This window comes from Alosa alosa, chromosome 10, assembly GCF_017589495.1.
Source record: "Alosa alosa isolate M-15738 ecotype Scorff River chromosome 10, AALO_Geno_1.1, whole genome shotgun sequence".
NCBI classification, from domain to species: Eukaryota; Metazoa; Chordata; class Actinopteri; order Clupeiformes; family Clupeidae; genus Alosa; species Alosa alosa.
Window position 1 is genome coordinate 22,748,145 of NC_063198.1, and position 27,194 is coordinate 22,775,338.

At 42.6% G+C, this 27,194-nt stretch overlaps 3 protein-coding genes and 1 long non-coding RNA gene across 4 annotated transcripts; all 4 read right to left on the reverse strand.

Moving 5' to 3' along the window:
* Window positions 1-5,921: 5,921 nt before the first annotated feature.
* LOC125301781 lies at window positions 5,922-8,932 on the reverse strand. Its single transcript, XM_048254518.1, has 5 exons — window positions 8,767-8,932; window positions 8,079-8,402; window positions 7,553-7,685; window positions 6,960-7,232; window positions 5,922-6,644 (listed from the first exon to the last, which is right to left on the reverse strand). Exons 1-5 carry the CDS (start codon window positions 8,930-8,932, stop codon window positions 5,984-5,986), a joined length of 1,557 nt encoding a protein of 518 aa, XP_048110475.1. The 3' UTR covers window positions 5,922-5,983.
* A 934-nt stretch (window positions 8,933-9,866) lies between these two features.
* rplp2 (ribosomal protein, large P2) lies at window positions 9,867-14,093 on the reverse strand. Its single transcript, XM_048255725.1, has 5 exons — window positions 13,953-14,093; window positions 12,825-12,948; window positions 12,029-12,077; window positions 10,141-10,242; window positions 9,867-9,989 (listed from the first exon to the last, which is right to left on the reverse strand). Exons 2-5 carry the CDS (start codon window positions 12,945-12,947, stop codon window positions 9,913-9,915), a joined length of 351 nt encoding a protein of 116 aa, XP_048111682.1. The 5' UTR covers window position 12,948; window positions 13,953-14,093; the 3' UTR covers window positions 9,867-9,912.
* A 2,362-nt stretch (window positions 14,094-16,455) lies between these two features.
* Window positions 16,456-17,296, reverse strand: LOC125302508. Its single transcript, XR_007194917.1, has 2 exons — window positions 17,040-17,296; window positions 16,456-16,941 (listed from the first exon to the last, which is right to left on the reverse strand). It is a non-coding gene; the product is annotated as an uncharacterized LOC125302508 (long non-coding RNA).
* A 2,999-nt stretch (window positions 17,297-20,295) lies between these two features.
* On the reverse strand, window positions 20,296-23,268 carry LOC125302555 (adenosine receptor A1-like). Its single transcript, XM_048255794.1, has 2 exons — window positions 22,741-23,268; window positions 20,296-21,173 (listed from the first exon to the last, which is right to left on the reverse strand). Exons 1-2 carry the CDS (start codon window positions 23,172-23,174, stop codon window positions 20,558-20,560), a joined length of 1,050 nt encoding a protein of 349 aa, XP_048111751.1. The 5' UTR covers window positions 23,175-23,268; the 3' UTR covers window positions 20,296-20,557.
* Between the last annotated feature and the right edge of the window lie 3,926 nt (window positions 23,269-27,194).

Here is a 27,194-nt window from a genome sequence, read left to right on the forward strand (position 1 = left end):
AAGAATGTAGGCTACTTAGAGATAAACCTGTCACTGATTACCTATAATAATGCAATTAACAACTCTTGCTAAGGGTTTTCAGGTTGCTTCCAACACAAGTAGGCTATAGTTGCCACACTATACGGTATATTGGCCAGTAAACCCTGTATGTGAATGATTAGTCTCATACTGGCACAATTCCTGTCCTATGCACATGGTTTATGAAAAATCACATGACGACTGAACTAACTTTCAACTCGTTTAGGCTTTCACTGCTGCTGGATGGATGGGAAATCCCAGACGTGTTCTACGTTACGTGAGCAATACGCATCTACTTCCTTCTTGTAAAGCCTCGGCAACTGAAACCGTAAACAACCAGCAATAGAGAGCGACTTATCAGCTGACCTGCTCACCTGCGAAATACATTCTCATTCACCTGCATGCGACTGCGCATGTCTCCTACACCGAGTGACTATGAAAAATAAACTATGATTGGTTACCCGATCTTTCGAGGCGTGGCGTCAGCTCTGGATATGCCCAAACTTGGTCCAAAGTATACCTGCTGAGCTAGGTTTCATGTTCAGTCTTTCTGAAGTTGTGATCAGGTCAAGCACATAGCAAGAGAAAGAGATCGAGGACAAACCACGGAGAAAAGGTGGGTGCCAACATTATGTGATTTCAAGTTTGATACAGTAGGCCTATAGGCTATGCATATTTTATATATATATATAAAATTACTTACAGATAGAAAGGAATTGTGAAAAAGTTGATCAAGAGTTGTGAGCATAGTAAGACACCATTAAGATGTTTATATTTTATAAGAAGCTGTGTTAAGCCCAGCCTATGTAGTTTTTCATTGCCTGAATGTCTCCCCATGGACTTTTTGGTGCAGTGACTGTAACCCTTCAAACAAGCTTGTTTGTAGGTGTTAGATTGTCCACCAGCGCTAAAAGAAAATATGGATTATGGATAGGATTGCTCAGTATGTTGGCTTTCACTTATTGAATGCGTGCTTTATAATTTACTCATCTTTTGCTTGTCATGCAGGGGCGTGATTGATTGATAAATGATTGATCGTGTGGTTGCTGTTCCCCTCCCTTGTGTTTAGCTAAATGTCTACACCAGATGAGAGCTGCACACCGGGCCCCTTGCTGCTGTATGTGGGCCAGCAGGACACCTCCCGTCTGCTGGAAGTGTATGTTAAACGCAGCCTGAGCCTCAATGATGGACCATCCAATGGCAGGAGAGCTGGCGGGAAGTGGGTCACACTGGCGGAGAGGAACAAGAGGGACCGCAGGCACTCTAGTGACACGTCTATACCCCTCATGGTGGACGCAGAGGAGCTTCCCAATGCCGCATTCAGGCCTGTCTGTGAATCGCAGACGGATGAGAAAGCCAGTGATCAGAAGAAGAACACGCTTAAGAAGAGGTGGATGAGCTTCAGGGACAAGGGCAGGAGACCCAGCAAACTCTCCAAAAGTTCCAAACCAGCTTCTCCTGAGGGCAAGACAGCAGAGGATGAGACCACAGCAGTTTCAAACCTGGAGTCCTCCACAGAGAAAAAAGAAGAGGAAGGGAAGAGAAGAAGAGAGAAGAAAAGCAAACCTAAGACCAAGAAGCCCAAGGTCTCCTTCTGGAAGAGCATCGTCGGCTTCTTTTCACGTGGCGATAGCGACACCGATGAACGGGACCCCAGCCCTGTAAGAGCTGTGCGCCCCCCCCAGGAGCCTGTGGAGACCGCCCCCCACCCAACAGCCTGTCCATCCCCAGACCCATCACCGGCGGAGAGGAAGTCACGCTACGCCGCAAGAGGTCCACCAAAAAACGCCGCTCCCGCAGGGGACTGTCTCTGAGGCTGTCGATGGATAGATTCTCCATCAGCAGACCCCCATCACTGGTGGCGGATGGTAGGTTTGCTCAGATGTGCTTTCGAGCAACATCAAGCTAATCCTCTTTATTACAGAGATGCTTTTATGCGTCTTTATTCAATAGATGTCTGATGAATGTCATTGGTTTACTTTCTTGTACAAACACATTAGGGACTGTGGGTGTGTCCTAAAGCAACTATTGATAAATACAGTACCTATATAATCTCCAGCTGGATTTAATACAATAGCTGAATGGCACTTGTTGACCCAAGTACCTTTTAAAAGTGATGTCCATGCGTCTGTGTCCTCATTGCAACAATCGTATGTAGCATTACTGACTGAGACATGTATGTGTTTTAATCACAGGGTTCCAGAGAGTAGAGCCCACAGACTCGTACTATGAGAATGTGTCTGATGAGCTGAAGAAGATTGTGACTGAGGTGATGGATAGTCCCACAGAGGAGCATGTGGCGCTTGTTCCAGGCGCACCACCCACTGAAACAGACACTCAGAGCTGTAAGTATTTTTGCCTTTGCGTGTTACGTTATTGCCATTTTACATTAAAAAAGTCTGTATGGCTTTATTAGCTAGCTCATTATTATAGGTCATTTCTCAACCACTTTGGCCACATTCAGGAGCAAAAGCTTGTGAGACTGCACCATAGACATTTGTGAGACTCAAATCTTTATTGGTAAAGTGCAGAGATAAAAAGTATGTTTCATCTGAGACATGTAAATGCCCACTTAATTGTTCAGCCATTACTAACAAGCATGTTCTTGCTTGTGCAACATTCCTTTAGCACTTATGCTGGTAGTGAGAAATGTTTGTTCTTGCATTGTGTTATCCTTCATAATAGACAAACACCAAAAATTGGTAGATAACCTACATTTCTATACCTGCAATCTATACATGTCTTATAACAGCTATATCTCTCTTCACAGTGTCAACAGAGGAGGTGACAGACAGGCTCATAGCCCTTATCAAACAGCAAGGGGATGTCCTGGATGCAAAGGTTTGTATTTATGGCCGTCTACACCCAATTTCCATGAAGAACTGCTCATGCTGTAGTTAAGCTCACCTGTGTTGTCTTTCACACTGATTTACGTCCATACACTAGAAGTTCTTGTCTTTCGCCTTTTCCACTTTTCTTAAAGTCAGAGTAAGAATATATGTACTTATACTGTATTTACCTACTCATTATAATTCCTTTTATGAGTACATGACAATAAACTACTTGAACTTGAACCTAAGAAACCAAGTATAGTTGATAACTGATTGCCACGGCTATAAGGTCATTGATTTATTACTCTCGTACCACTTTCACCCAGCTGAATCAGAACAGATTAAGCTAAGTCAGAGACCACAGTTATCGGCACATGTCTGAGCTTGTGAAGCAGCACACTCTGTAGACAAACTCTTACCCTGTCCTCCGTCTTGCTTTGCCTCCCAGATGAAGGAGAGCCCCAGCCTGACCAGCTTCTTTCAGGGCCTGACCTACGGCTCCTTCCAGCAGCTGGCTGACCAGTACGTGCAGTCCGAGACGCCCGCACAGCCGGTCGAGGACCAGGTGGTGGCGCCGGAGTTGGTCAAGCTGGCCTTCACGCTGGACTTCACGGCCCGGGTCGCGGGCCTGTCGCGCCACAGTCACAGCCACATCATGGGCATGGGTAACCGCTATCTGCAGGACCGCTTCACATACACGACAGAGGCCCAGCCCACGAGCCCGATCGCTGACCCCGGCCCGGGAAAGGTCCAATTTTTCACCTGAAACAAACACCTGCCAAGGTGAGTGGGTGGTTAATATTGTTGATGCATGATTAATGCAATCTGTTTCTGTATTGTGGCTGGAAGATATGGGTGAATAACACAGTATAACACAATGACTCAGTAGAAAGAGTTACGCACAAAAAAGCCTGAAATTGGAAGTAAACATATGGGTTCCCTAGCCTAGAAATCTAGAAGCGCCCCTAGCGGCAGCAAATTACATTTGCTGCCAGGGCTAGTCTAGCAACTCTCCGTTGGCTTGTAAGCTCCAGAAATCGAAACTTAATCAGGCCATTGAAATCGTGTATAGAGTCGTTTGGTGGGCTTAACATAATGATTGATGGCAGAGTTGCAACGGTTTGGCTTGAATTCCCTGCTACTTGAAAACAAATAAGATGGATGTTGCTGCTGGCGAACAGTGTGACACGAGTTAAGCTTTTATTATGTTGGCAAACGTTTGAACTAGCCAACTAGCTCCGCTGGTGGGAAACGCATGGGACTCATAGCGCTGCCGCTGTCCTATTGCGTGCAGAGGGAATTTGAAAGACAACTGATTATCCCGCCCCTCGGACTGAGCACTGCGAACGGTGAGTGCCCAGACCCTACATTTTAATGTGGGTCTGGCTCGCCAGGCTATGGGTTCCCCATAATTCAACAATAAGCATTCATACTGTAAGTGGTAGTTATACCTGTTTGGGTCAATGGTAGTCAAGAGGATGTATGATGTGGGAGTAATTGGCACACAAATGACCCACATTTGAGTCACATTGAAACAAGTGACAAACTGCTCTGCATGAAAGTCTTTTTGACCTCTACAGCTTGTTATAAGTGTACATGTACAAATATGTATGTATATATTTTTAAATGTAAACAACAAGTTACATGATCATTATGTGAAGAAATAATGTTAAGAATTACATTTTTAAATTATCTTCTTTTTTTTCTCTCAGGAATGTGAATGTGAGAAGTGTAGAGGATTCTCTTCTTGGAGCCAGTCAGATAATGACAGGAAATGGAGACAACCTTTACTTCTCTGCCTGTAACCCGAAGCAGTCGGAGGTGTTTCAATGAAGGACGAAGTTGACAAAGTTTACCAAATCCAGCACTTTAAGAAATGGCAAGACCTAATGTCAGACAACTGCCAAATGTAAATGATGTGAAAATAGTGTTTAAAATGTGCATCGCAGTGTGTGTAGCTCCTTACTTTAAATTATTTCCAAATGTGAATAATTTTCTATATTATGTATGCTGGCATACATATTGTATAATATAATATAATAAATAAATATGTTTTTTTCTACTTTATTAAACCTAATGTTCAAGTTAGTCTCTTACCTACAAACTAAGGTATAACTAAGGTACTCAAGAGGAAGAAAGAAGACTAACTTGGTCATATTTGCTGCTATTAGTGGGTGAAATATGAACCCTTGCTGAGATAGGATCACTCACATGGCTGAACAATAATCTATTTAAGCCTTACATTGTAGGAAAAACACATTCCAACTTGGCAAACACAAAACCTGATATTTGGTATCTACGTCCACCAACAGATGTAAAAATAAATAAATAATTGGCCATCCGTTCCATACACTGAACCAAAAGAGGCTTATGCCTGAGTCCTCATGCCAATCATATCACACACTGCACAAACTGTCTTAACCAGGTTGTATAACAGCATGTCAGTGCATTTCCAATGACACGAGAACCTCAACACATGAGGTCTGGAAGACTACATCCCAATGTTATTATATAACTCCTAGACATGGAACCGATCTGGCAGGTTGTCATAGACGCCTACCCCTCTGGCAAGCTCTTGTGCAATGTCTGGTTCTCCTGTAAGACTGAAACAAAAACAATCAGATGATGACCTCTGACTGTACACATGAATAAATAACACCAAAACAATTTAATTTGGGGTAATTATGACTGACATGTACCTTGTGATGAAAATTGTGAAACTTTTTCTCCATTTCAACTGTCAAAAAGCAATTCTTAAAGATGCAGTGCGTGATTTAGTTTTAATTATATGTGCTGAAGCTTCAAGTTGACTCATTGACATTGTTTACAGCTTGATCTGAGCCACTATATTTGTTTTCCATTTACAGAGACAGGACTGTACAAACACCAGAGTATTTTGTGTACAAACAATTAATTGACAGCTAGATGGCCATGGGGAGTATTTCACTGACTGATTAAAAGTGTTTGGGATTAGAATGGCAGCTTTACCTTCAACACAAGCTGCATTCACAATGGTTTCACCATTATGGTTGCTTTCTTTTGATAAAGGAGAAACAATGTATACACTTCATATTCCAGTTAAGTCAGAGGGATGTTTATTATCTCTTAGTTCTAGACATACCAGCACTCAATACTTATTCAGTGATATTTAATGCATGTAATTGAATGCTATTCGGAGACTGTTTACTGGCAAAGGTCATTATGGGAGGACTATGAAGAGGAGCTATCCCAGATGTCCCAGAGTCCTCCACATCACTGTCCTCATCTCTCACATCCTCCTCTCTGACGCCCAGGAAGGAGATATGGGGGGAGCAGAGGCCTTCATCCTCCACCTCCTCTGGACTGAGCTGGACCTCCAGGGGGGCTGGCAGCTGAGGCAGAACAGGGTAGAACTCTGGCTGTTCATCCACCTCCAGCTGCAGGTTGATGAGGAGGGAGAAGGCCCGGGGGGGCTCTGGGGGGCAGGGGGTGTCTGAGGAAGGGCCCAGGGGGTCCAGGTTGGAGGCGCTGGAGGTGGTGGAGAGGTGGAACCGCAGCACGGAGTGCCGCTTTCTTTGGATGGTGCCCCTCGCAGGGCCGGGTTCTGTCTGTGGCGCTGATCCAAAACTGAGGAACCGTAAGGGGAGAATCCGCAGCAAGAGAGAAGGAGCAAAGAAAGTAAGGGAGCACAGAGACGGGAAAGGGATGAAGGGAAGAGGGATGGAGGGAAGAGGGATGGAGGGGAGAGGGATGGATTGGAGCCACTGGAGGCTCACAGCTGGAAAATGCAGTAAAGGAAATGGAAGAGACGGCAACCTGGAATGCAGAAGTGAAACTCAAAGACAACAGAGACAAATGAAAGTAAATTCAATGAGTTATCTTGTCTGTCAATACACACAGCGAACCATAACTAGCTGGAAACTTATCTGGGTTTGGCAATCAAAAGGGCAAAGTAGAGATTGCCTTCAAGGTGCCCTCAAGTGTCATTAGATTAACACACACTGCATTTGGCAGGAGTCGAACTGTCAACAGCGTTTTATTTGAGCTCTTTTCTGCTTGCTCCCTGAAAGAACCAGGAATGTGTCGAGAGCTTCAAGATGATTTGCACTTGGAGTGATTAAGAGGCCTCACCTGCCAGGGAGCATTGTCTTTAGACTGGAAACAGAGACTCTGACGAGAAGCCGCACAACCTGCCTCACGTCCCACCACAGCAAATGAGCTTTCTCCTGGAGCCCTGTGACCCACGTTGGCCAATGGGATTTATCCTGTAGTCCTCCGATCCAGCTCAGCCAATGGGCTTTCTCCTGGACTTTTCTGTTCCACCTCTTCCAATGGACACTCTCTTGGACTCCTTTGAAACACTTCAGCAAATTGGTTTTATCCCAATATGCCAAGCGCATGAATCTTTAGAGTACAAGCAAAGAGACAGTACTTGCCATCATCTGATGTAAATTGGTGGCACATCATTTATAGTCTGACACATCCAGCATATCTAAAGCATGCAGGATATTGGGAGTGTTGTACTCAGGAGTGTTAGGATTGAGAAAAATAGTTATGAGGCAAAGTGTTTCACAAGGAGGAATTACTGTACATCACCATATACAGGTTTGATAACATCGCTAACAGACTTCAAGTTAAAATGCATTTGAACTTTGTCTTCTTGTGATATGAAAAGGTTTTAGTTTATGGCTTTGTCAATTAATTATTGAGAGTGTAGCCATCACCTGTAGTTGAGCTGAAAGATGGCAGAGGCTGGTAAAGTGTAGGGGAGAAGGAGGTAGGACATCATGCGCACTGGGAAGGAAAAGCCTGGCACATCAGATTTGACCACATGCCCCAAAAGGTTACAAAGCAAAGCTAAAGGAGCACACAAAGAGAAGAGACACTGGTCATGTGCTGTGTACATGAGGACTACAAAGAATTCATTTACACTAAGCCAACTTATCCTCTTAAACACAATAGTACAATGTGCATACAGCTTTTAAGTGTAGCTCTTTAGCTTTTTTCTATTTTACTAGTTTTGTTCAATTGAACATAAAATTCAATGCAGTATGTGTGATCTGTATATGGTATGCCAATATAATGTATCTCCTCAGAGAAAGAGAGACAAGACACATTTACAATGCTCCGGTGTTGAGCAACATGTTAGGGGAAACCTGGCAGACACTCTGAATGAGGGCAGAAGTGGTGGATCGGTGCCCAGTGAGTACTGGGCCCTGTGTCATAGCACGGAGAGGCCAAAGCACCCACCTGCCTGTAGCCACGCAGGCAGGCTGAGGTATAGCGCCTGCTCCAGGGCAGGGAGGCTCCAGGGCAGGTCCTTCAGTCTGCGGTAGTACTCCACAGAGTCCACTTCGACTCCCTCTGGTGGCCAATCAATGTCAGCAAATGTGGGCTTCCCTCCCTCCTCAGACGATCTCTTCTCCTGCCCCTTCACCTTGACCTCTGGCTCCTCGACCTCTGCCACCTCGTCGTCCACCTCCTCAAAGGTCTCTCCGTCTCCATCTGTGGCTCTATCCAAAAGCCCATATGAATGCAGATGCCTAATCAGGGCTGCTGGGGATTTCGTATGGTCTGAAACGTTTTTACAGACACCAAGGATGTACACATTTAGTCTCTTGCAAAACAAGAGTTGAAACACAAACATAACACTTGAAAAAGAAAATTGTCCTGTTTCCTTTCCAACTGTCCTTAAAGTGAAATTTGTAGGACATATATATTTTAATAAATGAAAAGTTATTTTCATAAAGCCATCACAGAAGTTACAAATTAAAGAAAATAGTTGGCGGAATCAGTTTCTATTCTATGGTGTACCGGTCAGATCATGAATTTAGTATGTACTTATATGTGTACTAATACATATCCGCATATAGGGTATTTTTTAGATAAGCAAATACATTGTTTACGTTAAAGACCATTTTCAGTGTAATCTCCTCACCTGTGTTCTTTGTGTACTTCATCTGAGAGAGTGTGAGGGGACCAGACAGGACTGGCAGCACTCGAGTTGCCTTCCTCTCTATCTCTACCCCTGTCTGCAGAGAAGGGTTGTGTTCAAGGCTGCTGGACACTGCACTGGTCAGTGTGACTCTCCTTTGCCAGGGCATGCCATGTTGCAAGTGCTGACTATTTTGGTAGAGCACGTTACAGGACAACTGACAAATGACATGAATGCAGCTGGCCACTCACTAGAGAGCCGAGCACACTAAGTAGCCTTACAGAATTATGCTTTGTTCTCCACTGTTATTTCTGCATATTGTGTGCAATAGTGGGTTGCAGTTTTTTTTTATGTTTGTTTGTTTGTTTTTAACAGGAGTTTGCCCTGGGGGGTATTCCAAGTATGTGGTTTAACTCAGAGTAAGTGGTATACAACAAGCCCTATGGCATTTATTTTGTTTGGAGAATGAAGCCATACAGCTCTTCTATTAGGTGATTTACCACTTACTTGGAATCCCCCCAGGTGGCTGTTCAAGGCAACAATTGTGTTAGCCAGACAACTAATGAATTAACTGACATATGAAATATGAACTAATGAATTACACATTATATATATATATATATACTCCCACCATTCTCATGCATCAAACACTCAATACTGATTCCTAAACAGCTGCAATAGCCCTTTTAATTACCAGATATCTGTCAAAGTAGTTTTTGTTTTCATGACCTTATTTAACTTTGACACTTAAAAAACAAACTAGCAGTACAACATAGGATACACGTTGCGGAGTTTCTAACAAAATAGGTCCTTTGAGATTGATATCCATTAAGAAACACATCGCTGCTCCTCTCCACATCATTGTGTCTCTTTTATATTCACCTTCATAAGGTAGTTATGCTGACCTCACTACCTGACTAGGCATAAAACACACATTATGAAATAAAATGCTTATTTTTTCCATACTTTGAAGTGTAGGGTCACACAAATTTCTACATTTCAGGGAGATAGATCAGGGAATCAAGGAGACTGATTCATCCTATTATAACCATAAATCTAAACATAAATAAACACTTTATGTCAAGACAAGACCACAAAACAGATTGCAATTTTCTGTTTTTGTTTTTATTTTTATCAAAAAAAGAAAGATTAATCAAAGAGCCCAAATCCCATGTCTTCATCAGACTCCTCTGATTCCTCTTTCTTCTCCTCCTTTTTCTCTTCCGCTGTGGAGAAGAACAAACAAAAATATCAGCTCACAGTAATTACAAACAATAACACTATAACAAATATAATACACTCTGATCTTAAATATTATGATCTTCCTTATTTAACAATTAATTTTGTCCTCAATTAACAAAACGTGGTGATACAGACCGGCAGGGGCTTCCCCAGCTGCAGAAGCTCCACCTCCACCTGCAGCTGCGGCAGAGGCCATGACAGCACCACCTGCTGGCACGGAGGCTAACTTTGAGAGACCTGAAAAAACAGGAGCACATCGGAATGAGGTCACTAGATTAGATTAGATTAGATAAAATTAGATTAGATTGATACTTTTTTGATCCACAAAGGGGAAATTTGTGCTCTGCATTTTACCCATCCGGGGGTAGTGTACCCACACACACAGTGTACACACATTCAAACACACACACACACCCTCAGAGCAGTGAGCACACTAGGAGCACACATACACACCCGGAGCAGTGGGCAGCCCCTGATCCGGTGCCCAGGGAGCAGTTGGGGGTTAGGTGCCTTGCTCAAGGGCACCTCATCCGTGAATATGGATGTGGGAGAGCGCTGTTCAGTCACTCCCCCCACCCACATTTTTCCTACCAGTCCGGGATTGAACCGGCCACCCTTCGGTCCGATTCCCTAACCAGTAGGCCACGGATGCCCCCATGTTACATGCTACATGTACACGGATGCCCCCATGTTACATACTACATGTACACGGATGCCCCCATACTACATCGTTTCCCAACCGTGGGGTCACCTGAAATTTGGAAACCCCTGGGTTACTACCTGCCACTGATCTAGATAGAAAGGCCCTTCCTGAAACCAGGCGTTCCCCACTCCGTTAGAGTGAACTTTATGACTTTTCACAGATGCCGAGGGCACTTTCATTATGGAACAGGGTATAATCACAGGGTATGAGTGCCTAACTTTGGGGTGTTCTCGACGGAAAGAGGAAATTGACGGCAGAATCGTTTCATTAAATAATGAATACAATAAATATTAAAAACACCACAAAAACTAAGTTTTGAGTACCCTAGTGAATAAAGAATGCCTTCCCTCTTTATTCCTTTCATTATTATGCATGTGGAGCTGTATTTCATACTTCATTTATAAGTACTCAACTTTTAAATACGGTGTAATAAGTAGACCCGTAAATGTTTATGCTATTGACGTCTACTTCTTTCCTATCTTTGGCATTTTTCACATTAGGCCATTTCTGTGTAATGACATAAATTGCATTTATTAGCAACAAATACTGCTATGCAGGCCAAAAAATAACGTTCAGGTGCTGCACGGACATGTAAAAACTTGCCAAGTGAGCATCGATGCAGACTCACTCCTTGGGACATTATAGCTTCTATCCCTACCCAATTCACTCCCCGCAACTTGCTTTTGGTGGCACATAAAGGAGAAATCCGGCCATTTTTCACATAGATCTCTGTTTCTCAAGGTCACTGAGTACTGTCGGTATGGGGGAAAAAACCTAATCTGTTTGACTTCACTTGAGTTGCTGCAGACAACAGCTAAAGCAGCTAGGCAGCTACAGTGCTACACTCTGAGAGCATGAACATGGGGGCTCATGAACATTCCCCCAGAGTGTAGCACTGTAGCTGCCTGGAAACTCTAACTGTTGGATGCAGCAACTCAAGCTACTCAGGGACCTTGAGAAACAGAGATCTACATGAAAAATCTGCGGACCCACCATGTGAACATGCAAACAGAGTGGAAGTGGGTAGGAAGAGGGCTAGCAGCTAGTTTTGGAAAGGCCGTCTGGCTGGGGTGTCCTTGCTTCTTTACTGGTCTGGGCAGGAGGAAGTTAACTGATCATGTTTGCACTGAAGTAAGTGCAAAAGAAGTCATGGTAGGTGGGCCATTGGAACCTTTCCACGGTATTTTAAATCAGTACAAATTGGGGTTAATGCTAATGTCAGATGTATCACACATATTTTATATAATAGTCATAACTGATAAAATGAAGTTGTTAATGTCCCAACACATCAGAAATATATTGGACACATTCTTCATTTACCTGCGTTCATGACTTCATTGATGTCTTTTCCATTAAGTTCACCGATAACCTGTTGAAACAATTCGGATATTAAACACTGCACAACACAAGTCATTTATCATAATTAAAATCACCATAGATTAAGTTAAAGGGACACCAGGCAATGTTTTAGTGTTAATTAATCATCTTCGTAAGTCGGTATATGGTTAAATGACTCATTACAGGGCGAACGAAGACTCTCCTGCCCGCCTCTACTGCCTGTAGGAAGAATATCCCGCTTGCAAGTTCGGTGTATCCGACCCGCCAACCTTCAGTCTCACAAAGTCTCACAGACATCGCGAAAAGGAGGATCAGTTTACATCCTGCATTCCCAGCACAGAGGCAGGCTAACAAAACGCTAGCGATTGTTGCAAATGTGTGTATAATGGCAGAGCCGGCGAAGAAGCAGCGAAAACCCTTGACCAAAGATGCAAAGGAAAGGAGCTTCAGACCGAGCGAGGACTCGCACACGTATTGACACGTACCAACGCTAGGGTAAGCTTCATAGAGAAAAAGCATCAGGCTTGCCTGGTGTCCCTTTAAGTTACCATAGAAAAATCACAGATCACTACAAACATTATACAAAAAAAAAGAATGACCAGAAAATGGAACAATCTCAATTCATAAAAATAATAAATACATTGTATTGGACAGTAAACTGCATAGATATGATCACAGATATGAATTGAGCGCATTTGAGGGCTCTGTGATCTTACACTAAACTTTTACCTGATCAGTGTAAGGTTTCGAAATTTAAAAACATAAAAACCTAGGTTACCTTGTCAAGACGCTCATCATCGGCCTCTATTCCGACACTCCCGAGGATGCTCTTGATATCCTTGGAGGAGGGGGTGTTGTTGCCACCAAGTACTGCCAGTAGGTAAGCGGCCACGTAACGCATTCTGTAGGGAGAGGAAATGACCAAATGTAATTTACACTATACCTCTCTCAAACTTCTTTGACTTTGGGGTCATAGGCCCGTCCACCCACCCCATACCGTAAGATGTTAAAATTGCTTGCATTGGTTAATCCATGCAATTTGTGTTAAAACACCTGGTTATTATCCATAATACTGCCTTCAAGATGACCTCCAGAGTCAAATATCCAAAATATCCAACAGATCCAATACGTCATGCACGCAATATAATTTACTGCGATTATGCTATACCAGAATTCAACATTTTAAACTAGGCCTACCCGACACACTCATAAATGGTGACATAGATGCACCGGCTGGATCGTGCGAAGCGACGGTGCATCAATATCACATCAAACGGTACCTGTTTAGCTAACGTTAGCTGCACAAACCATCATTAGCAGATCAACCTGCCAGCAATCTTGCTAATTAAGTTCATTTTGACTTGAGCGTGTGCTATACATCCGCACCGTCTTTTGAATGTGTGTAAAACATACGGTGTAAACACGTATTGCATTATTATATGACCCTAATCAACAACTACACTCTCATGACATCTGATTGATGAAGAGCTAAAGGCCGCCTGTTCACCTTATAAGGACTTGCTTAGCTACCGTAATGGAATGTAGTGAAGTGACGTTAGCCTACAGATAGCTAGCTAAAAAGTCAGTGTCACCGAACATGGGCGGCATGTAAATACACATTTCCTTGGGCAACCATAACTTACAGAACAATCTCATTGGCAAATGTACGACTTATTATGTACATTTCAAACCAGCATTTAATATTGTGTGCTCCAACGGGAGAACAAGATGGTGCTTGTCACGTTGACGTGTTACCTCCCTAGCTCCTGAGCCCTTGCTGCTCGACTGTAAAAGGCCATAGTGGTCACATACCATCAATAACATTATTACTATTACATTTGAGGTTTAAATTATATAATTAATGGGCACAATTAAGTCAAACTACTAATTAGTTAAATAAACTTACTTTAAGCCTGTTACAGACACGAAACGTAGGTCACGCTTGCTTGTGATTTCCGGAAGGGAGAGTTTGCTGTGGAAGTGACGTCTAAGAACGGACGCTGCTGATGAAGGCGAGGGAAACTAATCTCACCACCCCCTACTGGTTTCTTTTCCAGTTTAGAGGAGTTGATGCTTTGGTTCTACCACTGTCTGGATTCTTCTGTAGACATAGCTCGTTTTTTTAGGAAAAGTCTCGGTCCACATCGGGAAGTTAATTAAATGGCTTTCATATGCATTGGGGTCACCTGCTTCTAGTGGTCATAGCCTAATATATTTTTAGAACCAGTATTAATTGTTTTGCATTGTTCATATTAACGAACTACAGCTAGGCGCTTCATTTCTTAACTGATCAATATGGCAATTTGCTTGACTGGCTTAAAAATGTTTTGTGCTAACGAAGCGCAATGTAAAGCGCGTGGTGATTACCTTTATGTTAGGGTAACTTGAGTTGTGCTCCTACTCACATGACGAGCTGGCAGTAGCCTAAGTGTTAGGCCTGAAGTGTCACGCTTCCTTAGCTTGTAGACTAAAATATTATCAATCAATAATACCAATAAATAGTTAAAATTTTCCACAATTAGCTCATAAACATAAGGTGCATTTTTGTCTCAACTGTACCCATTGAATTTCCCCTGGGGATCAATAACGTATCTATCTATCTATCTATCTATCATATGGAGACGGTAGGCTACAGTTGAGACACCCATTTTTAATGATGTACAGTTAACTAACTGTTCATTGCAAAATTGAATAAATAAAAACAAAGCAAATTGTCATTTTGATTAGTTAGAGATGAAGCTCCGTGACATCACATGCAACTGTAGTTCATTATCAATATGTTACAAAAAAACTCAGCATGCATCACATCAAGTCAGATCTGCATCAAGTCGAATGACACTACCATGATAGTCAGGAGAAGCTTGCAGTGATTATGGGGGAAGTAGTATTTGGGGGGACGTGGAGGCATATGTAACGGATGCCAGCTAGCTTAGCTGTGCATTGGTAAACCTCACTCCCCGGTGCCTCAAGAGTGCTGCTGGCATGAAAGCTAGCTTGATTGTCAGCACGCTCGAGTCCCGATCCGATCCCAGGTGCTGCTGTTCGCAGGTTCGAGTCCGGGTGTGTGCAGGTTCCACACTAGGTTATACATAGGCCTACAGTCAAGACAGAGTCCAGTTTGACAACATTTTGGCGGTTTGGAATTTAGACTTTGGAATGTGGCAATTGAATTCATATGAAGTAGCATTTATCCACGAGCAACTAAGATATTTTACGAAAAGTATGTAGTTAGATAATGAAGTAAGGGTAACAAGGTAACGGATGCCAGCTAGCTTAGCTGTGCATTGGTAAACCTCACTCCCCGGTGCCTCAAGAGTGCTGCTGGCATGAAAGCTAGCTTGATTGTCAGCACGCTCGAGTCCCGATCCGATCCCAGGTGCTGCTGTTCGCAGGTTCGAGTCCGGGTGTGTGCAGGTTCCACACTAGGTTATACATAGGCCCACAGTCAAGACAGAGTCCAGTTTGACAACATTTTGGCGGTTTGGAATTTAGACTTTGGAATGTGGCAATTGAATTCATATGAAGTACTATTTATCCACGAGCAACTAAGATATTTTACGAAAAGTATGTAGTTAGATAATGAAGTAGGGGTAACAAGGTAACTATAGGCTATTCACAGCAAAAAACTAAAGCCCAACTGTTGCGTGTATGGCTGCAGTGGAAGACTGGAAAGCGGGAAACGGTTGCACAATTCACCCGTGACCCAAAAAGAAGAAAGTTATGGGAGCAGAGGGCCAGAAGAAAAAAAGGCAAATAATTACTCCCTATTATGTGAGTTAATTTAAAAGTCAATTTCTCTCTTCGACTAATTTACATAAGAAAAAAAGTTAACACTGCTTCAGAAATAAATGAATTTTGAAGTTAGCCAAGCCTTATAGTTAGCTTTTTCACTAACACTCCATGTATCTAAAAGCTTAGAAAAACTACATTGTGATCTAGCCATAGTAGTCATGACTTGAAATTAAGGCTGTCTAATTTCCATTGTCATCTGCAGCCTAACTCAAATGAAATATACTGTGAAAACCACATAACTTTGCTTTGGCGGTAGTTACTATTATTATTGACTTGAGAGACTGAAGAGGAAAGTACATATACTTCTATGCATTTATATAATCTCTATGTGATGATGTTACACAACATATCATCATATTCCCATTCTGTGACAAATGTATATGATCATTAAATGAGGGTCTACAGAATGAAATAAAGAGCCACAACAAATTTCTAACAATGCATTTCTAACCTCTCAGGTTTCCTCATAATCCAAAATACCCCCCCCCCCCCCCCCATTTTACTGTTCTAATAAAGTGTGCATTTTCCCTCAGTCTGTCATTTTAAAACGGAACAGTTTGTTTGTCTAAGTGTGTGTTTCATTTAAAGTGGTTCAAAGATTGTTTACAGGGCTTTGTTTGATTTCTCCTGGATTTTGAAAGATATTTTAATTAACAGTGAGTTATACATTGAATTAAATACATTGACAATGAATGTGGAGTACAGTTGCTTCTACCTGCTTCTAATCATCATACATATTATAGTTCAATTAATTCTTCATCCTCCTCTTGTGTGAGAAAGTATGTCACAATGTCCGCCACAAACTTGTAAATCGCTTTCACATTGGTCACATACCACATCTTATAGATAGCCTCTGCCATAAATATCATCACAACTATGCAAATGAAAACGAGAAAGATGCGGTCTAGGTAGTAGGTCACTTTCTCATGCCGAGTGCGCTCACTCCAGGGCAGGGCAGCCCGGGACTCGGTGTAGCGCTGGAAGTGCATCAAGATGGCCTCTTCATTCTCAAACTCCACTCCTTCCTCTGCCCGCACCTCATCAGTCTCTCCGTTCTCTGTCATCTCGGCAGGGCAACCTCCTGGAGGACTGGAGTCTGTCAACTGGTGGGGAAAAAATAAAAGATATACACCTGGATTGAGGAACACTGAAGTAGTGATGACTAAATTCCCTTTGAGGCGAAGGTTTCTGTCATTCGTACTCTGGTGCTGGCGCAGACAGAGTCAGAAGGTGTCGTAAGCTGTTTAATGGCAGGTGTCCATTCGGTGGATTTATCGTCCTTATCCTTTACTGTCCTTTTTTTTCCAATGACAGTGTGTCGAGATTGATGGCTATGTTCAGAAGTCGTCTGGCTCCAGGATAAATCGCTCTGCCTTTCACCACCAGCGGCTGTGACACGTTATGTGCTGTTGCTGCCTTTGTGTCGGAGTGAAGCTTGTGGAGGTGATCTGTGCATGTGCCCTGTGTGAGTGTGAGAAATGGACAGGGTAATTAGGACCTGACACCTCACTAAGAAGATGAGAAGGATTAACAGGCAAACACACCTGTTTAAAATCCCATGCAAGAGGGGTGAGGAGTGTGTGTCTGTATGTGTGTGTGTGTATGTGTGCGCACATGGGAGTGTGCTTTTCTTTGAAAATGTGTGCATAATGCAAATGCAGCATGGTCAGAACTGTACGGCTGAATGTGTCATCATGGTCACATGACTTTTACAGGTTTTGGGTTAGTGGGTAAGGATAACTGCATAAGATTATGTAACCTAGTAAGTGCATCTGAGATGGTCATTGGATTACCATCATTTTGAACACCCAATATTTTATCCCAATTTAATAAATCTTTAAACACATAGAATAAGGCTGGACCTTGTGGTCTTACCCCTCTCTGTTCTGGACACACTGGAGTTGTGTGTAAGGGGGTGGTTATGGTTACACTTGTTCTGTCCCAGGAATAGGATGACCATCACCCTTCATTACAGAATGCCTAAATGCATGAGATTCATCATTGCTCCTGTGTGTGACAGTTGTCAAAATGGAGAACAAATGCTCAGAAAAGAGCACAGTTAACCGCAGGGCATATAGAGGGCTTGAAAGCTTGGCTGTCTGCCTGAAATATGGACATATGTTCATCCTACACCTTACTCGTGTTTATCCAGGCCTTAGGTCCTTGTACCCTTTCCAAGGGTCTTTCAGAGAGGGGGGGTCCATATCCCGTCTCCCTCACTGATCCTCCATCCATCTGGGCTGTGGGGGTGTACTGGTGCTACTGATAAGCCTCTTACAGCGTATCATCGGAGATTGGAGGGTGCTGGTGAATATATAGTGGAAGATCAGTTTGGTTTAGCTTCAGATGCTGTAAAACTAATTATGAATTATAGGCCTACTGCTAGAAAGACACAGTTTACCTGCAGACTTCCATCCCAAAGAACATGATCCATGATCCATTATGATCCATGTTGGACAGCTACCATTGAGATGAATGAGAATGCTCATCTGCTATCGCTTGACGTGTGTGTAAATCCTCCCAATACCCAAAGCAGAGCCTTATTATTAGCCTTATTATTGCTAGCCTTTTTTGCGAAGCTAAGATTTAAAAGCAGCCTGATGAGGTAGTCTTGCATAGCCATGAGAATATGAGGTCAAACAAAACAAGCATACTGTAAGCCCATTTTTGTTTTTTTAGTCATTGTACTTAAAATAGTATAAAATGAAACATGAATCATTTATCTTTTCAAAACACTTGACTTTTCCTCATTAATGGAGAGATAACTTAAATAGCTCAAGTTGTAGGCCTACTGAACAAGACCTCATAAGAGCTACAAAGTGCATAACAGGAGTACTGGCTACATCACAATACAACAATAATTTGTTGTGTAAAGTCACCAATGTACAAAATTATATCATTGTTAATCTTTCTCTTTTTAAACTTAGTAATTCAATTTCAATTTTATTAAGGATAGCCCCTTGAGATGAAACATCTCGTTTTCAAGGGGGTCCATCAATACATTACATGCCCTTTTTTGAAATAATAACAAAATACATACTAGACAAAACTCAAGACACAAACACATTCACACTCAACACAACAAACATTGCACCCCAGACCAGCCCCCAACCCCATTCCTCACCAACCACTAAGTTTCCAGCACATAGGCATGTAAACAGAAACACAGGGTACGTTAGCACGCCTGTGAATTATACATAACACTTGAATAAAAATAAAATAAAAGAATCACAATGTATGCCCTTCTCTTCACTCTGAGCATAAAAAGACAAGAGAGAGATAATATAATTAAGAAAATAAAAATAATAATAATAAATAAAAAATTAAGTAAAAATAAAATATTCAAAATTCAATATGTTTAGCATGTGATATCATGTAAAAATATGGACTAGTGAAGTAGGATCCCTGTTTAACAATAGTAGGAGTAGCACTTGTATCTGGATGTGATAACCAGTATGCCTTTTGCCTGGATACAGTGAGAGGCAACAGCACTACAGAGCAGTGCACTATGCTAGTCTGTGTGAAATACTGTCCAATCAAAGCACTGGCGTGATGACTGTGCAGGAGTTATAAAGCAGAACAAAAGAGCTGTTTTAAGGCCACCTTAAATCAGAGGCCAAATGCACTGTGTTCCGTTCAGGCCAGAATTGAAATGGATCTAGCTTTCACCAAAGCAAATTTGGAGCCTTTTCAACACCGGCCACAAGTAGAAAACTTGTCCTGTATAAAGAGTGTTAGAACTTCTTGACTGTAACACTGTGATGTGATTGTCCTGACCACATCTCTGGGTCAAAGCACTTTGTCTGAGAAAACATTGTGGTAAATTGATATGTTTGGTAATGTACATCTTTCTTGTTGAAAAAATGAAAACGTTTCATTGTTGCCCAAGGCATGCCGGCCAGATCATTTAGTTGATAAGCTGAAGGCAGCAAGTTACCGGATGCAGATAAATATCTGGGAGCTAACTGTTAGGCAATTACAAGGAAATGTGACACTGTATCATCATTTTAATGCTTTCATTAGGCTCATCATATCTATGCCCTATGCAGAATGGCATTGCAATGACTAATACCTCTCTCCACCCATAAACATCACAAGACATTTATAGTCTACAGTAATGTCTTCCTTTGTGCCTCAGGGAATATTCCTGCCGTCTAGAGAACCAGCAGTCTCTTGTCCTATCTTTTATCATAACTATACCTAACACATTCACGGATTGATTTGATTTTGTTATTGTTTTTGGCATTATCACGATTCATCTTGAAATAATGTAAATGTGTTCAAATTAGGGACATTTGAAGTGTTTTAGATATATTTATACTTTAATTTTCAACCACTGTTGAAAGATACACCAAGTAATCCACTGTATTTTGTTATGTAATGGTAGACATCTGAAATGGTTAAAAAAGACATTTCCAAATGACTTTTCCAAATGTTGGCTGAGCAGTTGTTTTATTAGACACATTGACGTATATTCCTTTCTTTTTTGTTTCTTTCTGTCACAGATGAGAAAATGGAACAACGGAGACACTGTTAAGATGAAACAAAGATCTCAACAGAATGCTTTCACTGCACTTGAGTGTCCTTTGAAGAGCTAGCGTGATGCGTGACATGACCCCTCAACCTTCACAATTGAAAACTGAAGCATAGAGTCCTGTGCATCCTGTTGTCTTCCGTGTGCGGCCATTAGAGCTGTGTGCTGTATGGAGTAGGAGTTTTCTACGGGTTTACGACGGCTTTCTCTGTGAAAGTTGGCGCGCTGGCACTGGTGGCCTTGCACAGCATGCATCTGCGGCCGATCTGGACCAGCGTGGCACGGAAACGCTGGATGCGGAAGGCGTACACCAACGGGTTGAGGGCCGAGTTGACATGCGACATGAAGATGCCCACGTACATGGCACTCTTGGGCATGGGGCAGGCGGGGCAGAAGAAGAGCAGGCAGTTCATGATGTGCAGCGGCAGCCAGCAGAGGGCGAACAGGAACACCACCAGCGCCAGCGACTTGGCCAGCTTCAGCTCCTTGCGGTAGTACTTGCTGGCGTCGGCCGTGGCCTCGGCACGGAGGTTAAGCTGCCGGCGAATAACGCGGAAGATCTCGGCGTACAGGATGATCATGATGCTGAGCGGCGCCACCACCCAGCCAAAGAAGTTGAAGTAGACCATGTAGTCCATGCTCATGACCGAGGTGAACTGACATTTTATCAGGTCCGAGGTCATGTTGCCCTGCAGTGGCCGGTGCCAGCCAAACATGGGCACTACACCTGTCAGGGCCGAGAGGAGCCAGCACACACACACTCCCAGCCATGCCCGACGCTGAGTCACGATGCTGCTGTACCTGCAGGCAGGGGTAGGTGGATAGTATGGGACAGGGAAGATGGAGCGGGGGATAAAAAAAGGAGACATCTCAATAAATTCCATTGGTTTTAAGTTAAGTTTATAAGTTAAGTTTTAAAAACAGATGACTTCAGTTCAATTTCCAACCAGTGTATGATGCCTTTGAAAGTCTCTTTGGACAAATGCAGGACCTATACTCCGATCTTCACCTTTAATACTAAGTTCAATAGTGTTAGCCAGAAGCACACACAAAATAACACCAAAAGAGTGTCAACTGCACTATACCTGTACTTCACACCTGTAAATGACATAAATGCATCTGCAAAAAGAATACAATTGTAATGTCTCTGATAAGTTCACTGATCTCTTGTGTATGTGTAATTTATGTTAAAACTGATTTGAGAGGAGAGGACATTAATTTACTTCAGCGTGTGTGCCAAGTAAGAAGGGTGCTTGCCATATAATTTTAAGTTTGCCCATTTAATATATTTCTCATGAACTCATTCAACCCTAACGCTTATGGTCTTTTTGTATTAATATTAATCAGAATTCTGAAAATAATATTTTCTATTACTATATAATGCATTATGTACTAAGAGGTCATATCTTTTCTACTGTCACTGCGTCCAGTATAGGCTCCAGCTTTGGAGACTCTTAATACCCATTAGTAGTATCTTAATGGTTCACTATCGTTGATTCAACATGCGGTATTTCACATCAACCCTCCGTGGTAAAATAGATGCATGGCAAAATAGATTTTAAAGAAGCACTTTTGTCAGTTGCTTTGTACGAGAAATGTGTCATGTTCTCATTTGACTTTACAAGCAAAAGAGTATGCCAGTACATCTGCCAAAACGCAAACACGCTGACCATAGAAACGACTGCCTGAGAAAGCCAGAGAGACGTTTTAATTTACTTAAAAGCCCCTGATGTCCAAGTCATTGATTCACATTAAACTGAGAAGAGAAATGGCTTTCCAGAAGCCAGGAGGAAATACACAGAGAGAAAAACGATATACTCCGAACCCCTGTTGTTTCACACACCAAATTTACATAACACAGGAACCGTTTTTTTTTACATTTATTTACGCAAAATCACTTAATGTGTTTTAATGTCACAGCTTTGATTTTCAACATAAAATTAAGCTAAATTAATACACACATTTTATGTCATGGTAAATTCTGTTCGACAAGACTAATAAAAAACATTACTGGAGACACAGCAGTGCTTTGAAAGCATGTCAGAGATGCTTAAAACTGGTGCCTTAGACACAGGCAGGTATGCATTAGGGGCTCTCACCTAGTGAGGACCTTGACCCTGTGGAACCAGTTAATATGAGGACAGCAGACACAGGCATGCATGGGGGGCGCTCAACTGGTGGGTTTCTGGATGCTGAGGTAGCAGTGTCAGTATTCCAAAGACAGGCAAGCATGCATCATATGGGGGGCTATTCACTAGGTTTAAGCATGTTAAAAACAGGCCAGAATGCATCATGTGGGGGGCTATCCCGATACTAGGTTTAAGCTAAAACAGGCAAGCATGACTGATGCATCATGCGAGAGGCTCACCTGGTGGGGATCTTGACCCTGAGGTAGCGGTCGATGGCGATGGCTAGCAGTGAGAGGATAGAGCTCTGGGTGATGATGAGGAGGAGGCAGGAGAGGAAGAGGCAGGTGTAAAACTGCGTCTCGAGGCCCAGGCTGATGACCACGGCCAGCGGGATGACCAGTACGCCCACGGCAATGTCGGCCAGCGCCAGCGAGACGATGAAGCAGAAAGTGGGGTCTTGCAGAGCCCGGTTCACCCCCACCACCAACACCACCAGCACATTGCCCAGCACGGACGCTAGCGCAATGCTGCTCTCCACTGAGATGTACATCATGTCCACGTGCTCCCACGGCTTCATGCCAGGCTGCGGGGAGGACATCTCGGTGCCCGCGGCCAGCCCCCGGGGAGGACGCAGCCGGTCCAGGTCGGCCGGAAGTGTGGAAGGGTCCTCCATCAGGTCAGGGTTCGGTCACAGCAAGTAGGAGCGGGAACGAAAGCAGGGGCTCTGAACAGGGCAGCATGATGCTCTTCTGCCTGCTTCCCACTGCAGCTGGGAACTCACTCTTTCTCTCTCTCTTTCTCTCTCTCTCTCTCTCTCTCTCTCTGTCTCTCCCTCTCTGTCTGTGGGCTGTTTGAGGAAAGAGAGGTGGAGAGAAGGAATGAGAAAGACTGACAGTGAGAGAGAGTGGGCGGGGTAAGAAGGGAGTGAGTGAGAGGGAGAGAGTGACTAAGTGCCTAAGTTAGAGCAAATGTGTGGAAGAGAGAGAGAGAAAGTGAGTGAATAAGTGAGTATGGTAGATAGAGAGAAAGAAATAAAAGTAAAAACTAAGGAAGAGAGAGAGAATGCTTTCACCAGCACTAGTTCTCTTTGCCCCCCTCTCCTGTGGTGGAGTGTCAGCCCAGGGATCCGTGGGATGAGATGGATGGGATGGATAGCCACTCTGCCGATGTGTCCACCTCCAACCCCGGCTTGGCTTTGCTCTGCTGCACCAGCTCCCTGATGGAGAGAGACCAGAGACGCACATCTGGAGGAGGCAGCTATCCCTTCCTCCCTGCCTCGCCGCCCACAGCTCCTGTGGACACAGCTCTGTGTGTGTGTGTGTGTGTGTGAGAGACAGAGAGAGAGAGAGAGAGAGAGAGAGAGAGAGAGAGAGAGAGAGAGAGAGTATTGGCTAGGTGAGGTTGGACCTTAGCCATTTTCTGATAAGTGACTGGAAAATCAATAGTTGGACAGTTGCATTACTTTCAGACTCTCAGGTACGTGGATTGGATGTCACTTGAATTAAAATGTACTGAGGTAATACAGCTCTGTCTGCTAGACATATTGAGTAGTTGGCACAGCACTGAATTCTAGTCTATACATCTGAGAAATTAGCTAAAGGGCCTTATCTTGAGGATCTGGGGCCGTATTCACAAAGCCTTTATCTTACCACTAGGAGAACTCCTAAATCGCACTAAAAGATTTTAGCTAGGAGTTTTCTCTTAAAAGTTATTCACAAAGCCTTTCAGACCTACTCTTAGTAAGGAGAAATGACAACTCCTAAACTAAGAGTGAGTCTTCGTTGCTATGGATGACGTCATTACTCATGCACGAGCTTGACTGAAGTGACCACCTTGATTGGCTGATGATTGTAACGCGGAAATGACTCCAAACACCTCCCCTACGATGATGAGTGACAGGTGACAGGTCTGAGAATGTGTGCGCTACACAAGTAGTGCGAAGGACGGAAGATGATGAATAACTGAATAAAAAGGCCTAGCCTAAATGAATAAAGAGTAAGGCAAAACAAATAGCCTAGTAGCCTAATAAAACATAGGCCTACGGATTGATGCAGTAGGCTAGGCTATCTTTGCAACATTATTAAATTAATCTGTCACCATATGCCTACGTTTGCAAAGAGGAGAACATTTTAATTTGATTCACAATGAAACGTTACATTTAATTTACATGTTGACAATGAGTAGTTTTGGTTGTTGTTGGTGGCGTTATAGCATCCCTTTTATGCCTACAATGCAAAATTGTTCCCTCACATTGAAGCTCCTGTTGGCGCATACCCATTTCAAAACATCATAACGTGAAATGCCACAAAAAGCTGTTTGTGAATAGGTCTTAGTGAGTTAGGAGTCCTCTCGACTTCTTTTAGGCTGTCCCAGACTTAGGTGCTACTTTTAGGTCTAAAATGCTTCGTGAATTACTTTTAGTGAAAAAAATTAGGAGTCCTAAAGTTAGGAGTGACACACCCATTATTTTTAGGAGTTGCTCCTAAATTCGCCACTTAGGAGCTACTTTTAGCCTTAAAATTCTTTGTGAATACGGCCCCTGAAATGCATGGTCTAAAGCGTATGGCTTAAGCATGCCACTAAACCTTGCTTTACTAAAATGTTTGTGTGACTAGCAGTCGCAGAGTATAGCCTTAATGCATCTGCACTATATAATTTGAACTCATAGGCATCCTGGTGAAGAATAAACGGTTTCCCCCAATCGAATATCCAACTTAAAACTAACTTCACCGCGCTCATAAGCAACGACAAAACAAAGTCTTACACTTAGTTTTTTATTTTCACTATTTACTGACAAGGGGTTACAATCGGAAACATAGCCTGAAAAAAGCAACACTTAATCCAATAATTGAATGACTGAATAAAAATCCTAAGGATATTCATCCTGCGAAAGAGTAATTGCCTGGGACTCATTGATAAGGGCTGCTTACATTTCATGACAGTGCGCCTTCAAAATATTTGTGTTTTACATGTGCCTTTCGCTTTAACTTGATGTGAAAGCTTAGTTTGATAGACTATGAGACTCTTATAAAAACTGTGCAGAACCTCAACTCTTCCACATGTTCCACAACAAACTCTACCTACCAGTTTGTTTAAATCTGTTCTTCACCTCATAGCTGCAGACGTGCATCACATTGTAAATGTATCATTACTGTCTGGCACATTTCCTAAGTCCCTCCAAAATTTAGAGGACTAATGTCATAAACATGATCTAGAAAAACGTATTCATGCATTCATCTCCAGGTTTGACTACTGCAATGGGCTTTTCACAGGCTTTCCTAAATTTTATAATTTCATGGAGTGCTGAAATGTAGCCAGTAGGCCTACTATTTTGTTAGAGAGTCTTAAGGCGGGCTTAACAGGATAACGACAGTCCTGCGACGGTGAACAACAAGGAAGGTGGTTATGGTGAACGAAGAGCGGTTGTTTGAATCGGCGTTGGCGTCAACTTTGGAGGAGTTGAGCAAAGTTGAGCAACACAATGCACTTAAGTCATTCCTTTCGAAGAAGGATGTATTTGCCGTTTTGCCGACCGGATACGGATATAGTCGTAGTGCTGGCCTATTGCATGCCAAGGCAGTTTGAAAGACAATTCTCTGCCCGCCCCTTGGATTAAGCGAGGTGAATGGTTCGATTCCAGACTATACATTTCAATGATATAGGATGGCCCGCCAGGCTATCAAACAGCTTCAGATGATACAAAATGCAGCGGCTACTGTAGGGTTCTCACGAAAACTAAAAGAACTGACCACATTATTCCAATACTTCTTTACTTTTGGTGTAACTTTAATAAACAAAAAGAAGGGGAGCTTGTGTGCAGATATTCCTTCCTATTTTTTTACTAAAACACTGTACATAAAGCATACGCTAATAAATGAAATAAACAGAAACCAGACATCTTAATGAAGCTGACCCAATGAGAAAATGGCACACATCTGTGAAACTGCCATATACTGCCCCTGCTGTGGTGTTATATGAAGATGCGTGACGATGGGGGCTGAGTGATTGGAAGTCACTTGTCAGTTCTCTCATCTCGTTTTGCTGAGTCATTAATTTTTTTATTAATTGGTTTGCATGTTCTATGGCAGTCTTTCTCAAAGTGTGGTCTGGGGACCACTTGAGGTCCGTAAGCTATCCCAAGTGGTCCGCGAGCAGACCTGGTAAAATATAATATTTTTCAATATTGAACCAATTTGTATGTAAATCCAAACGGTTCTGCAACACTGCCTATGTAAGCTACGCCAGTTTAAATCATATGAATCCTCTGACACAATAAGCAAGGTGCAAAGACAATTAGCAAGGTGGTTCAGTGAGTAGGCCTATACTGTGTAATATACTTTTGAAGTAGGTCTACTGTTTTTTTTTTTTTTTAGAGGTGGTCCGTGAAGTTTTTTTATTTTTTATTGGTTAAGTGGTCCTTGGTCTGAAAAAGTTTGAGAAACACTGTTCTATGGTTATACCTCTTTTAGAGTTCAACCTGTATCAGATGAAGATACAGATAGTCTTTCTGAGCTACTATACACATTGCTGAGAAGAGTTTTCAAAATATATTCCATGCTGGGTTAACATAGTGGCACTGTCTTGTGCCAAATTAGAAAATAATCCCTCTGATACAGCCAAGACACAACTTGGATATACTTAAGCATTGCATGCCATGCTAAAAATCACTCACTTAAGTTCAATATTTTAAATT